Genomic DNA, 16,024 nt, shown 5'->3' with positions numbered 1-16,024 from the left:
GCTCTGTCTTATTTAGGTAGAGATGAACCAAACTCCCAGTTTTATCAAACAGTTTAATTAAAATAGCACTTACTTGCTGGCTGTTTTAATAGATCAAAAAATAAAACATAAAGATAGCTCTCGGCCACAGAATAAACAAAAACGGATAGCAAAAATAACTCCATAGTCAAAAGGTCCAGTCCAGTGGTCAAAAACCGAGAGTTCAGAAAACAAAGTCCAGGGATCAAGAGTCTATACTGTAGTCAAAAGCCAGTCCAGAGGTTCAAGGTTCCAGGGTTCAGGAGACAGGTCAAGATACCAAAAATCCACAAACTTGGGGGAAAACCAGCATCATCTACCACCAAGATAAGACAATACTTTTCTTCCGAAGATCAGTCTCAAGGCTAATTCCTTATATCCAGAAACACCCAGCTGCATCCCATTTCTTGCATACCTCCACCCTTAATTGCTTTCACCCATGAACTCTTACAGATTACACAACCCTTCGGAACAGTGGTTCTCAACCTGGGGTCCCCAGATGTTTTTGGCCTTCAACTCCCAGAAATCCTAACAGCTGGTAAACTGGCAGTTGTAGGCCAAAACACCTGGGGACCCACAGGTTGAGAACCTTCTTTAGAACTAAGTCTCACATTAACCCTTCCATCACCAACTGCTAGGCCTACCACCACCATCAATTACAGAACATAATACATGCAGATTGGTAAGCTCTGTTGAAATGGCCACACTCTTCATTGTTTGTCAGATGTAACTAGAGACATCTGGAAACACAAGAAGCTGCCTTGTACTAGATGAGATTATTCATCTCTTTAAGACAGCCATTCCAAAACTTCATCTCCCATAATCTGGTTAGAGCTGCTGGGAGATAATATCTAGATATGTAAGTTTAAGAACTCCCACTCTAACCCAGCATTGGCTACTCTGACCTTGTATCTGGTCAAGGTCCTTTGTCATCATCTGCCAGGGATTACATTTGAGACTGTCTGCTTTCAGATCAGCTGTTCTATGACTGAGATGTGGCTGCTCCGCCGCTTTGTCTTAGTGCATTGATAAACAACTTGCCCGCCTTATATGGTTGAGCTACAACTCCCATCATCCCTGACTATGGTGAGATGCAAGGAGTTGCCATCTAGCAACTCTGGGAATGCTTCATCAGCCTGCCTCTTGCCTAGATTTATCTTTCTGGCACTCTGGGAAGTAGGTTAAGTGGAGAGAAAAGATTGTCCTGGATGAACTTCACTATCAAACAATTCGGATTTCCCATAACAGGGGTGGACCACAGGCTTGCTGAGTGCCATGCTTTTTCCCTGCCTCCAGATGACAAGAGCTGTCCTCTGGATCCAAGTGGAAAAAAGCATAACCTTAAAACCAAAATAATTTCTGAGTCCACTAACTCGCTTTGAATACCATAACTGAATGGCGTTTACTTTGCTTCCATTCAAAAAAATCATCTTCAGTTTTATTTCAGCTGGATAATAGATAGGCATAGCTTCCGTCCTTCTTCTTCTGAAAACATATTAGAATCAAAAAGCATCTTCAAGGAATATTTTGAAGCGTATTCCTCAAAGTTGTACTGATAGATCCTCAATTACGTCCTGCCCAACCCTACATTATGGCACACCTATCTGTTTAAGAAGTAATTATAGAGGATATACAAAGTCATTGATCTAGGACCAGCTCTACTAGTAGGCAGGTTGAGGTATCCATCTTAAGTAGCAGATCTTGGTCATTGTGGCAGGGCAAGAACTTGTTAATTATTCTGTTAATATATTTTCATTGCCCAGGGTGATGGGTGGGAAAAGGCACTTGTGGAATTTTCTGTCTCCTGATCCAAAATTACTTGGCTGGCTTGGGATACTATGAATTTTCACATGCCTGATCAGAGGAGCACAAGTTTAATCAGAAAAATGCCCCAGGTGAATTGTTATTGATCAATGGCAATAACCCTTTCAAGGAGAGGATGCACTCATTGCTGAAGGTCTATGAGCTGCTTGGAGGTGAAGAAGATATCGTCAATCCAACAAATGAACTCATCAAAGAAGGGCACATCCTCAAGCTTTCTGCCAAAAATGGAACAACGCAAGACCGGTACCTGATCCTGGTGAGAGGAGCTGATGGCAGTTTGCCGCCCACCCTAGTCCCCCATTTTGTATGGGAGGGAGAGGCCTCTTGTATGGTTGCATTTTTAACCCCTTTCCCCTTCTGTCTGCCAGTTCAATGATCGTTTGCTGTACTGCGTGCCAAAGCTTCGTCTCATTGGCCAGAAATTTGGAGTCCGTGCTCGCATAGATGTAGAGGGCATGGAGGTAAGAGAAAGAAGTACCATATATTCTGGGGTACTAGATGACTTTTTATGCCAGGAAAATCTTATTAAAAGTTGGGGGTCGCCTAGTACGCCGGGTATAAATTAAAATAATAAGTTAAAATAAAAATAAAATCGCCCTTAGTGGCGCAGCTTGAGGAGGGAGGGAGGAGGAGGGTGGAGGGAGGGAGGGCATGGGGAGGAGGAGTGGCAGGCCTCATTGCCATGGAGACCGCCTGGGGGTAATGGCCCGCTGGGCTTTCCCTTTCCCTCCATTCAAGGAGCTCCTCTGCCCTCGGCGCTTACTTCCTCCAAAGGCTTGCCTAGGCCCAAGGAAGTGCCTCTGGACACCGATTCCTAGCAGCGCTGGGTGACAGCGTGCCTTGGATGTGCTCCCAGAGGTATGCTGGGAGCAGTAGGAGTTGGGGAACTACTGCTCCCGGCATGCCTCTGGGAGCACATCCAAGGCACGCCATCGCCCAGCACTGCTAGGAGTTGGCGTCCAGAGGCCCAAGGAAGCATCTCCGGATGCCGACTCCAAGCAGCGTTGGGCGACGGCGTGCCTTGGATGTGCTCCCAGAGGCATGCCGGGAGCAGTAGTTCCCCAACTCCTACTGCTCCCAGCATACCTCCTCGAGCACATCCAAGGCACGCCATCGCCCAGCACTGCTAGGTGTCAGCATCTGGAGGCACTTCCTTGGGCCTAGGCAAGCCCAGTGGCCTTCAGAGGAGATAAGCAGCGAGGGCGAGGAGGTCCTTGAACCGTGAGCGGCGGGGCCGCGGGGTCATAGTCTTCAAAGAGGGGGGTAGTCTTAAACAATGAGTATATCCCTAACTCTGTATTTTATCATCAAAAGTTGGAGGGTCGTCTTATACCCGCCGTCGCCTTGTATTCCGGAATATATGGTAGTAATGGAAGGGGGCATTCAGATTTCCAGGTTCTGGATTACTAATAAATATCAAGCGTCTACATTAAAACTGGAAATATATTGGGAGGGAAAGAACTGTCCCCTGGGATGTTTCCTTCTGATGATGCTGGTATTTGTGTGTGAAAAGAGGAAACTAAACCAGTGTGGTGGGGTCTGAGTCAGACTATGATTTTCACAGGTGAAACAAGACAAGTCTTTGGGCTGGGCTGGACACGCATGGTCATGAGACTTGATTACTCAGGACTTCCTTGCAGTTGATTGGGTTGAACTGTGTTTGTTTGAGACAATGTTGGGAGCTTCTTTTTAAATGTTTACTTTTTCTTTCTGATGTCTTAAATTGTGCGTTCAACTCAGCAGTCAAGTCTTACTTTTCACAATCCCCAGTAAGGGCAGAAGTTTAAATAGCAATAAAACATACATACATACAATTGACTCAAGAAGAAGGTGTAGTGATTGGCAATGAAGTGACACCATTTCTTATTTTGCGTGTCTGCATGTGCGTGCATGTACTTTAATTATCAAATAATAAATGCAAAGTCTAAATTAAAGCTTAAGGAAAATCTGGGTGGTGTTTTATATTTCTAGCTAGCTGAGGCAAGGGCAGATATGAATAGAAACCATTTTTTTCCAAAAGTCTTGACTGAATCAGGCTGGCTGTAGGAACTTCTAATGGAAGAGTGTACTAAGCTTTGGTGTGCAGAACTTAGCGTTTGAGAGCGATTGTGCATCTGTCTTCTATCAGCAGTGAAGAGACTTAGGGGAAACAATAGGAGAACTACAATTTGGACTGGAAGATATTGTTTTTTATTTATTTTTATAGTTTTTTTAATAGTTTTTATGGATTTTATATGTATTTACGGTGTGTTTTAATTGCTTTTAACTGATATATGTATATATATATATATATGTGGCATCTAATTGTTGCCAATCTGTACGCCGCCCTGAGTCACCTTCGGGCTGAGATGGGCGGGATAAAAATGACATAAATAAATAATAATAAATAAATAAATAAATAAATAATTCCCTGGCTGGAATTTGAAACCACAAAAAGGATCTTTTCCTATCTCCATCAGACTGTTTGACTTGTGTCTGTGCACAAAAATTTCCTTTGATATTTCAGTTGGCCCTGTATCAATCCTTGATGTATATTCCACTGTTGTTTTCTTATTCTGCAGCTGAAAGAGACCAGCAGCCTCAATGTGCCCCGGACCTTTCTTGTATCTGGAAAGCAGAGATCCCTTGAACTTCAGGCCAGGTACAGACAATAAGCCCCATTTTTTTTGGTCGTGTCAGGAGTGACCTGAGAAACTGCAAGTCGCTTCTGGTGTGAGAGAATTGGCCATCTGCAAGGACATTGCCCAGGGGACGCCCGGATGATTTGATGTTTTATCATCCTTTTGGGAGGCTTCTCTCATGTCCCCGCATGAGGAGCTGGAGCTGATAGAGGAAGCTCATCCGCCTCTCCCCAGATTCGAACCTGCGACCTGTCGGTCCTCAGTCCTGCCGGCACAGGGGTTTAACCCACTGCTCCACCGGGGGCTCCTAATAGGAATAAGCCCTATGTAACTTTAATATACCTCTTACTCAAAATATTGTCATTCACTGGACAATATGGCTACCATTCCAGTAATCCTCTTCTTTATCCTATCTTCCATTGGGAGACTTCCATGGGAACTCTGCATCCTCTAGCTTAGTTTTCCCAACCCAATGCTATCTAGATGGTTTTGATTACAACTCCCATCATCCCACCCAGCATATCCACTTCTCCGGGGAGGCATACATATCACAAAGCAATTCTGGTGAGGGAAAAGTCTGAGCCAGGTCATTTCTGATCCTACTAACATCCCAGACCAGGCTTTCTTGGGATCTGAAGATTAGATGGATGATAGCTCCTGTGATCCTGCACTTTTGGTCAGCATAGGTGGGATTGATGGGAATCGGAATACAACACTATCTCATAGGTTTCCAGAGCCTGGGCTGTGTGGTGATACAGCCCCCCCCCCCCCCCCGAGTGTCTGGAGCAAATGCTCTATTTGCATATCCAACAACATTTGTCATTCTTCCTCAGGACTGAAGAGGAGAAACGAGACTGGATCCAGGTAATGACAACCTTTCTCACCTGCCTCATAATACTATATTTTATCACCAGGGAAGAGAAAGATAGTAGGGGAGCCTACCTCTTCATATAGTAATTTTATTTGTTGGTTCTGAAGTTAGGAATCTTCTTGGAATTAGCAACAGAAATTGTGCAACTTCATAGATCCAACAGAAGAAGAGAGGCATGAGGTGGGGGATGTCACTGGACGGACTTTAACTTTGTTAGTCAGGAATCATAGGGACTTGAATGATCCTTTATGCTTCCAAATGCAGGGTCTCCTAGGGACTACCAAAATGACTGCTGCAGGTCAGAACACATGCTTTTGGAATATACAGGCAGTCCCTGAGTTACAAACATCTGAATTACAAATGATTCATGGTTAAAAATGTAGGTAAGACAACAGGAAGTGAGAGAAATCTACCCCTCAGAAGAGAAATTCATTCACGAAAGAGTTATTATCATGGGGAAAAGGTGTCTCCACTGAAGTTTTATTACCAATCTTTGTTTCCTGAACAAGCCAAATTTTTCAAACCTAAATTATCACAGAGACAGAAAGTGTGATGAAATCTTCTGGAGAGGGGCACAGACAGCAAAATAAACACTACAGGGATATTACCCTTCCCCATGCTATCCAAATCTGATGGATGGATGGATGGATGGATGGATGCATGGATGGTTGGGTGGGTGGGTGGGTGGGTGGGTGGGTGGGTGGGGAGATAGATAGATAGATAGATAGATAGATAGATAGATGGACTTACACTGAAAAAAATGTACCAACCTACTTCTGTAGGTTTGTTGAATTCAAGAACAAACCTACAGAACCTATCTTGTTTGTAACTTGAGGATTGCCTGTACTACCATGCAGGTTGAGAGATGCTAGGTCAGGGGTCCTCAAACCTTTTAAACAGAGGGCCAGGTCACACTCCCTCAACATTTATCAAAGGCTTTCATGGCCGGAATCGCTGGGTTGTTGTAGGGTTTTTCGGGCTATATGGCCATGTTCTAGAGGCATTTTCTCCTGACATTTCGCCTGCATCTATGGCAAGCATCCCAGAGGTTGCTTGCCAAGGATGCTTGCCATAGATGCAGGTGAAACATCAGGAGGGTATGCCTCTAGAACATGGCCATATAGCCTGAAAAAACCTACAACAACCCAGTCCCTCAAACTGTTGGTGGGCCAGATTATAATTTGAAAAAAAACATAAATAAGTTCCTATGCACACTGCACATATCTTATTTGTAGTTCAAAAACACTTAAAAACAATACAATAATTTAAATGAAGAACCATTTTAACAAATATAAACTTATTAGAATGTCAATGGGAAGTGTGGGCCTGTTTTTGGCTGATAAGATAGGGTTGTTGTTGTTGTTGTTGTTGTGTGCTTTCAAGTCGTTTCAGACTTAGACTGACCCTGAGCGAGGGCTGGGTAAATGACCTTGGAGGGCATTATCTGGCCCCTGGGCCATAATTTGAGGACCCTTATTCTAGGTGCTCAAATGCATACAGTTAATTTTCCCAAACCATACTTTAACTATTCCTCCTTCATTTTCTCATTAACAATTTTTCCTACTTGGAGGAAATGGCTCAAGTATTATTATTATTATTATTATTATTATTATTATTATTAACAACAACAACAACAACAACAACAACGTTATTCTTGTATCCTGCCACCATCTCCCCAAAGGGACTCGGGGCAGCTTACAGACAACACAAAGTGCCAAAAACAGAACATAAAAATAAAACACAAATTAAAATACAGTTGAATAAAACATATAGACACGTTAAACAACAATGTAAAACTCAATTAAAACAGCGCTGATCAACCAATGGCAGTGAGCAACCATAAACATGGCCAGGCTGTAAACGATCGGACAGGGAATGAGATAAGTGCAAAGATGTAACCATGGGACAAGGACATGGGCTGCATAACAATTGCATAGATCATCTAGGGCAGGGGTCCTCAAACTAAGGCCCGGGGGCCGGTTACAGCCCTCCAAGGTAATTTACCTGGCCCTCGCTCTGGGTCAACCTAAGTCTGAAACGACTTGAAAGCACACAACAACAACAACAACAACAACAACAACAACAACCCTATCTCATCAGCCAAAAGCAGGCCCACACTTCCGACTGAAATACTAATAAGTTTATATTTGTTAAAATTGTTCTTCATTTGAATTATTGTATTGTTTTAAAGTCTTTTTTGCACTACAAATAAGATACGTGCAGTGTGCATACGAATTCATTCATATTTTTTCAAATTATAATCCGGTCCTCCAACAGTTTGAGGGACTGTGACCTGGCCCTCTGTTAAAAAGGTTTGAGGACCCCTGATCTAGGGAGTAGGCATTCTAATAGTAGCATCTGCTAGGAGGGATAAAGATTTTAAGATGACCAAGTCTGGATTCCCACCAAAACCTCACATTTAAGACTCAGTGATCGCAGAATGAATAGCACAAGCTCATGCACACTCGCTGTCTGGTTGCTGTGTTGGCACTGTGGGTGCTGGCAACATGGCCCACCAATCCAACAGGCATTACAGATCTTGCCAGGAGTTTCAGATGGGATTAATCTGAATGTGCAACGAACCCATGGGGTTAGATGGGCACGCATGGGTTGGTTTGCCTCTGATGCAACAACAGCTTTGCCTGCCCCCCTGCATAATATGAAGAATAGGAAGCTGAGAGTAAAAATGAGTGAGAGATTTGGCGGAAGAGACACGAGAATTAATCTTTATTCCACCCGTTCTCAAATGTGTGCCAGATAGGAATTGGAATTAGATGGAAATGTGAGCAGATAACTTTCCTAAACCTGATGGTCCCTTTCTTGCCCCTTTGGAGAAGGATGATTCTTCTCCCCTTCCTACTTCAAGGATCTTTTTATCTGTGATCACAAATTCTCTATTGTTTCAACCATCAGGCGATACAGGCAACAATCCAGAAGCATGAGCAGACTCTGGAAATGTTCAAGCAGCTGGTCAGTGAAGATGAAACACCACCCAATTCGCCGGTAAGTCTTCCTTTTCTCTTTTCCTCTTTCTCTATCCATGTGTGCACTTGTGTGAGTGGGAGAGAATGGTTGCTAAAATACATAAAAATGTGCTGGGATAATGTGTTTCAACTTGTGTCTGTGTGGCTTAAGTTGGTCTCTATGTAGCCTGTCCACATACTAAAAGAAAATATAACTTGGCAGCATCTTAATCTAAATACTCCAGATATAAAAAGGGGTGCTCTGCCATTTGCACATCATGAGGAGACAGGAAAGCCTAGAGAAGACAATTATGCTGGGGAAAGTGGAAGGCAAAAGGAAGAGGGGCCGACCAAGGGCAAGATGGATGGATGGCATCCTTGAAGTGACTGGACTGACCTTGAGGGAGCTGGGGGTGGTAACGGCCGACAGGGAGCTCTGGCGTAGGCTGGTCCATGAGGTCACGAAGAGTCGGAGACGACTGAACGAATGAACAACAACTGCCATTTGCATACATCAGGGTCCTCAAACTTTTTAAACAGAGGGCCAGGTCACAGTCCCTCAAAATGTTGAAAAAAAAAATGAATTGATTCCTATGCACATTGCACATATCTTATTTGTAATGCAAAAAAAAAAAAACACTTAAAAACAACACAATAATTAAAATGAAGAGCAATTTTAACAAATATAAACTTATTAGTATTTCAGTGGGAAGTGTGGGCCTGCTTTAGGTTGATGAGATAGGATTGTTGTTGTGTGCTTTCGAGTCATTTCAGACAGGTTGACCCTGAGCGAGGGCTGTATAAATGACCTTGGAGGGCTGTATTCGGCCCCTGGGCCTTAGTTTGAGGACCCCTGGTATACATTATGCAGATTGGCATAACTGCCCTGAGTCACCCTTGGGCTGAGAATGGCGGTATATAAATATGGTAAATAATAAATAAATAACTTTTATTGAATTTGGCATAACTTGGGATGCTTCTTGGGGAGCAGAATTGATGAATAGGAAAAGGAACTGTAAAAAGGAACTGTAGTATAATTTCTCTCAATCCACTGGAAAGTTTGCTCATTTATTTCTTATTTACTTCTCTGGCTCCTGAGATTTCACCAAGTGTTCTCTACACTCTCTCATGGCTATCTCTGTTCTTGTGAGGATTAGAAACCGTACAATTGTAGATATTTACCTGAATGTTGAGGTTTTGAGCAGTTTTTGAAGCATGTAATCTAAATCATATTGTTAGTCTTGTCTAGAGTGTTCTATATGTTGATTCTCTATTCAGCAATTGATTCAATGGGTTTATTCAGGCTGGGACTAAACAATAGGACTGTAGTCTTTTGTGTGTACTTGTTAAAGATGCAAACATCCACACAGTTCGTTCTTGTGGGTTTTTTCGGGCTATATGGCCATGTTCTAGAGGCCATATAGCCCGAAAAAAACCACAAGAACTTAGTGATTCCGGCCATGAAAGCCTTCGACAATACATCCACACAGTTATTTATGTGTAATGATTTTGGGTGGTTGTATGCACATGCATATAACTAAAATACTAAATATGATAGGTATGAACCATCTTGACCTACTGTCCTCTGCATACAGGGGTGTGAGCTGGGCCGACGGGCCCCCACGCCAATCCGAGAAAAAGAGGTGACCCTGTGTATGCAGTGCAAGGAGTCCTTCAACGCCCTTACCAAGCGGAGGCACCATTGCCGAGCCTGTGGCCATGTGAGTGTCCTGTAGGAGTGGGGCTGTGTCCTGTAGGAGTGGGGCTGTGTGTTTCTCATTTGACATTACTAATCCCACCATCACTACCAATTTTTTTAAATCATTGTTGCACGCCATTAAGCCATTTCCCACTATGGTGGTGTTTCTCAACCTGTGGGTTGGGACGGGGGGGGGGGGTCACGAGGGGTGTCAGAGGGGTCGCCAAAGACCATCAGAAAACACAGCATTTCTCCTTATCATGGTGGTTCTGTGTGAGAAGTTTGGCCCAATTCCATCATTGTTGGAGTTCAGAATGCTCTTCGATTGTAGGTGAACTATAAATCCCAGCAACTACAACTCCCAAATGTCAAAGTTTGTTTTCCCCAAACTCCACCAGTGTTCACATTTTAATATATATAACATTTTATATATCTTTTAATATATCAAGTAAAATCAAGCTGTGAAGATCTCAAATGGTTCTAGTGTAATCACTGGTAACTCAGAGCTTGGGAAAGTTACTTTTTAGGACTATAGCTGAAGCATTTTGGAAGCTGTCCCTGAAAAAAGCAACTTTCATGCCACATGATCTTGAAAATGTCTACCTTGGTGTGTCTACCTTGTACTAGGTTGTCTGTGGGAAATGTTCAGAGTTCCGGGCCCGGCTGGTATATGACAACAACCGGCCTAACCGTGTCTGCATGGACTGCTACACAATGCTACAGGGCTCCCCTGCCAGCCCCTCACCACACCCAAACACACCCCAGCGTCGAAGATCCATTCTGGAGGTAGGATTGTCCCTTACTATCCTATGATGTCCTTCTTGAGGTGAATAAAGAGAGTGATACTTCTGAAAGCAGTCATTGTTGATTTCCTTCCAGGGGACACTTCTTGAAGAAATTCCCTCTTCCTTTCTCATATTCCTTTCTGCTTCTCATGCAGAATCTTTGCAACTTTCTCTGTTTGTTCCTTGTAGTATCCCCTTCTTCCCTCCCTCCAGGATTCTTCCTTTGGATACTGTGCCCCAAAATAAGGGGCAAACTTGCCTGTTTGTGGGCTGATGAAAGCAAAGTCATACATGGCTTGGTATAGCCCACCCATAAGTAAAGTGGAAGCGTTTACAAGCTACACAATGTGTGATTACATTCTGTTTATTAATTTTATACAGGTATTACCTCCATACCCACGGGGCCTGTACCCATGGGGACACCTACCTGCATCTGAAAAAATGTGCACTTTCCAGGTCTTCCACCTAACGCTTTGGAATGCTTTCACCAGATGTGACCATAAAATAGCACTGGAGGATCTAGCAAATTTCTAGACACGATCCCTCTAGCAATTTTCTAGGTCCTCCAGACTGACTCTATGGTAATATCTAGCAGTGTTGGTTCAATAGGGTTCTCTATTGAACAACGCACATTTTGGTGCCTCAAATGTTAGCCCTGTTTCTAGATACACTGCACCTGCAGATTCCAAAAAAGAACCAGATTCCCCCTATCAGCTCTAGTTTTTGAGATACATCACCACTATCATGATAGGCTATCACTCGTGGCCAAGTATGATTATCTTGTAGGACTAGAGGACGTGGAACAATGGCTTCAAACAACAAGAAAAGAGATTCCATCTGAACATTAGGAAGATCTTCCTGACTGTGAGAGCTGTTCAACAGTCGAACTCTCTGCCCTGGAGCGCGGTGGAGGCTCCTTCTTTGGAAGCTTTTAAACAGAGGCTGGATGCCCATCTGTCGGGGGTGCTTTGGATGCAATTTTCCTGCTTCTTGGCGGGGGTTGGATTGGATGGCCCATGAGGTCTCTTCCAACTCTATGATTTTATGATTCTAGAGTCTTGGCGGTGGGTCAGTAAGTGACTGTAGAGATCTACTCTGAGGTACAGAAGACATGTCATCTGTCAATTGCCATCATCTTGCTCATAGGAGCCCCCGGTGGCGCAGTGGGTTAAGCCCCTGTGCCGGCAGGACTGAAGACCTACAGGTCGCAGGTTCAAATCCGGGGAGAGGCAGATGAGCTCCCTCTATCAACTCCAGCTCCTCATGCGGGGACATGAGAGAAGCCTCCCACAAGTATGATAAAAACATCAAATCATCCAGGCGTCCCCTGGGCAACGTCCTTGCAGACGGCCAATTCTCTCACACCAGAAGCGACTTGCAGTTTCTCAAGTCACTCCTGACACGACAAAAAAAAATCTTGCTCATAGGCAACCAAATCTAGAGTTGATGCCTTCTATTTAATGCAGTTTTCTGAATCGGCACCCCAAATAACCTCAGGAACAGACCTAAAAACCAAGACTAAACAGAGACCTTCCACTGCAAGGACTGTTGGGGTCAGATTATCCCCATCTGGTAAAGTCTATACCTGGTGGTCCAGTTGAAATTGGCCAAAAATGTCCAAGTCGCAAAGTCCACCAGGGCCTTCAGTGATAGGGATGAGTCTAGATTTCTGAGTGACATACCTGCTCCTTTAAGGAGAAGTATGATCCTATTATGGGAAGGTCACTTACCCAATTCCCACATCTGGGAACCATGAATAGACAATTTTGGTTACATTAATATCCTGCTTTATTTATTTATTTATTTATTTATTTACTTTGCTTATATACCGCTGTATCTCAAGCCCGAAGGCGACTCACGGCGGTTCACAAACAGTAAAAACAGTAGAAACAGCAGTGGTTCCATACAACATATAACAATTGACTTAACACATTATCCATAAATTACCAATAAGCAATTACAATGCACAATTATTACAAAAAACAACCGTACCCAATCTTCTCATCATCCAAGCGTAGTCCAGGTTCGTCGTCCATTGTTCCATTCCTATGTTCCATTACCAGATTGCACTAAATTACTCAAACGCCTGCACAAACATCCAGGTCTTCACCTTTTTGCGGAATACCATTAGAGATGGTGCTAGTCTAATGTCCGTAGGAAGGGCGTTCCACAGCCGAGGAGCCACCACCGAGAAGGCCCTATCTCTCGTCCCCGCCAGCCGAGCTTGAGAAGCAGGCGGGATCGAGAGCAGGGTCTCCCCGGAAGATCTCCAACTCCTGGTGGGTTCATAGGCAGAGATGCGGTCAGATAGGTAGCTTGGGCCGGAACCGTTTAGGGCTTTAAAGGCCAACGCCAGCACTTTGAATTCAGCCCGGTAGCAGATCGGTAGCCAGAGGAGTTCGCGCAACAGGGGGGTTGTATGCTCCCTGCGCTCCGCTCCTGTTAAAATCATGGCTGCCAAGCATTGGACTAGTTGGAGCTTCCGAGCTGTCTTCAAAGGCAACCCCACGTAGAGAGCGTTGCAGTAGTCTAAACGGGATGTAACCAGAGCATGGACTACCGTGGCCAAGTCAGACTTTCTTTCCATTGACATACCCAGCTCTCCTCCTCTGCTATGTTCCACAACAAAACTATGAGATAGGTCAGTTTGAGAGAGGTGTTCACCCCAAGGTCACCCGATGAGCTTAATGGTTCAGTAGTGAGTAATAGTTGGTTCCCTCAAAATAACACAACTGATGGTGTGTATAAAAGTACACCCCTGTGCTGTCATAATGGCTGTTGTTGGTGGAATAGGAGGGCCTGTGGACCTGATTAGTTTCCTTCTCTCTCTCTTCTCCCCTGCAGAAACAGGCTTCTGTGGTGGCAGAAAACAGTGTCATCTGCAGCTTCTTGCACTACATGGAGAAAGGAGGGAAGGCCTGGCACAAAGGCTGGTTTGTCATCCCTGAAAATGAACCCCTGGTGCTGTACATCTATGGAGCTCCACAGGTATAGCAGCCCATCTGTTCTCTTATTCATTGCCACTTGTTCTGAGCCTTAATGTGGATACAACAGGGTAGAAAAATGACAGAAAAAAAATGAAATGAGAAGAAAGAGGTGGATCCTTTCCTTCAAAATTGGAGGTTCTGTGCCTGGCTTTTAAGATGGGGTAGGCAGCTGGTTTACAAATGTAATAATAAAACTAATAAAACTTTATTTATACCCCGCTACCATCTCCCCAAGGTACTCGGTGCGGCTTACATGAGGCCGAGCCCATAGAACAGTGGTTCTCAACCTGAGGGTCGGGACCCCTGCAGGGGTCGCCAGGGAGTGTCGGAGGGGTCGCCAAAGACCATCAGAAAACACAGTATTTTCTATTGGTCATGGGGGTTTTATGTGGGAAGTTTGGCCCAATTTGATTGTTGGTGAGGTTCAGAATACTCTTTGATTGTAGGTGAACTATAAATCCCAGCAACTACAACTCCCAAATGTCAAGATCTATTTTCCCCAAACTCCACCAGTGTTCCCATTTGGGCATATTGAGTATTTGTGCCAAGTTTGGTCCAAATCCATCATTGTTTGAGTGCACAGTGCTCTCTGGATGTAGGTGAACTACAACTTCAAACTCAAGGTCAATGCCCACCAAACCCTTCCAGGGTTTTCTGTTGGCTTCTTTGTGTGCCAAGTTTGGCACAATTGAATTGTTGATGGGGTTAAGAATACTCCTTGATTGTAGGTGAACTATAAATCCCAGCAACTACAACTCCCAAATGACAAAATCAATCAACCCCCCCCCCCCCCCCCCAAACCAACCCCACCACTATTCAAATTTGGGCATATCAAGTATTTGTGCTAAATTTGGTCCAGTGAATGAAAATACATCATGCTTATCAGATAATTAATTACATTATGATTCATAACAGGAGCAAAATTACAGTTATGAAGTAGCAAAAATAATGTTATGGTTGGGGGATCACCACAACATGAGGAACTGTATTAAGGGGTCACGGCATTGGGAAGGTTGAGAAACACTGCCATAGAAGAACAATAATAAAAGCAATAACAAACATCAATACAAAACAATCAAAATAAATCGCATAAACAAAAAAAAACAATAAACAGTAACAGTAACAACAAGCATTTAAAACCTATGGCTGGCCAAATGTGATAATTAAAAATTAAAAACATAATGCTGGGCATGAAGAAGGTAATATATTGGGATAGAATTTTCGGCGAGAGATGGGGCGAGCAAATAATCCTAAATCAATGAAATGTAATCTTAGACCCAAAACAATGATCTCTACAATTTATTACCACCAACTCAAGTTTTGTACATTAGCAACTTTCCATGGTTTGGGGGCCATGTTTGTTGCCCTGGTTTTATTGTAATAAGAGGCAAACTCACTGCTCCATGTAAAGACTGGCCCATCTGGCTAATAATAATAATAATAATAATAATAATAATAATAATAATGCACTTTATTTATAACCCGCCACCATCTCCCCAAAGGGTGTTGAGCCGGGCTCAGGGCGGCTTACATAAGGCCAAGCCCAAAATAATACAACATAATAAACACACAATAACAAAATACAAAATCATAACAAAAAAATCAACAATATAAAACAGCATAGTAAAACCAGACACAGAGGGTGGGCCAAATGTATGAGGTAAAATGTTAAAAAGTTAAAACCCTGGGTGAGATAGGGATGAAAGTGCATTTGTAGGAGAGGAGCCCAACAGGGAGGAACCATGGGATTTAGCCATTTTAGGCGTGGGAAGATTCTTCATTCTGAGGGCAACTGTAGGCCAGGCCCGTAGCCATGATTTTGTTTCGGGGGGGGGGGGGGCTGAGTTTGGTTTGGGGGGGGGGGCTGAGTCTGAGTGAAAGAGGGTCTACCCTAGCAAACCTTTTGTATCGTTACCCCAATGCCCCCATGCATATGGGATATATTGAGCATGGTGATCAGATCATGATATGAATAAACATAACAGTTTAAATAATGTACCAGTAAGGCCTTCTCATGGACCACCATGGGAATTTCAAGGGGGGGGGGGGGCTGAAGCTCTCCAAGGCGCCCCCCCCCCCCCGGCTACATGCCTGCTGTAGGCTAAGACAACCAGATGGGTTGAGTGGTCATTCTCCAAAATGAACCCCTTTAAAACATCTCATTGAGGACCTCACCTCTGAGGATGCTTGCCATAGATGCAGGCGAAACGTCAGGAGAAATGCCTCTAGAACCCACAAGAACTGAGGATCTCATTG

General features: G+C 43.8%; 1 protein-coding gene across 1 annotated transcript in view; it reads left to right on the top strand.

The window, feature by feature from the left end:
* FGD1 (FYVE, RhoGEF and PH domain containing 1) overlaps positions 1–16,024 on the top strand; it is a 146,780-nt gene that overhangs the window by 124,599 nt on the left and 6,157 nt on the right. The window contains exons 10-17 of the mRNA XM_060763285.2: positions 1,952–2,098; positions 2,211–2,303; positions 4,404–4,483; positions 5,297–5,327; positions 8,248–8,337; positions 9,893–10,018; positions 10,624–10,782; positions 13,626–13,769. Of these exons, the coding sequence (XP_060619268.2) occupies positions 1,952–2,098; positions 2,211–2,303; positions 4,404–4,483; positions 5,297–5,327; positions 8,248–8,337; positions 9,893–10,018; positions 10,624–10,782; positions 13,626–13,769 (870 nt within the window). The remainder of the gene's footprint in view (positions 1–1,951; positions 2,099–2,210; positions 2,304–4,403; positions 4,484–5,296; positions 5,328–8,247; positions 8,338–9,892; positions 10,019–10,623; positions 10,783–13,625; positions 13,770–16,024) is intronic.

This window comes from Anolis sagrei, chromosome 2, assembly GCF_037176765.1.
Source record: "Anolis sagrei isolate rAnoSag1 chromosome 2, rAnoSag1.mat, whole genome shotgun sequence".
Taxonomy (NCBI): domain Eukaryota; kingdom Metazoa; phylum Chordata; class Lepidosauria; order Squamata; family Dactyloidae; genus Anolis; species Anolis sagrei.
This window is presented reverse-complemented; position numbering and strand designations above follow the sequence as displayed.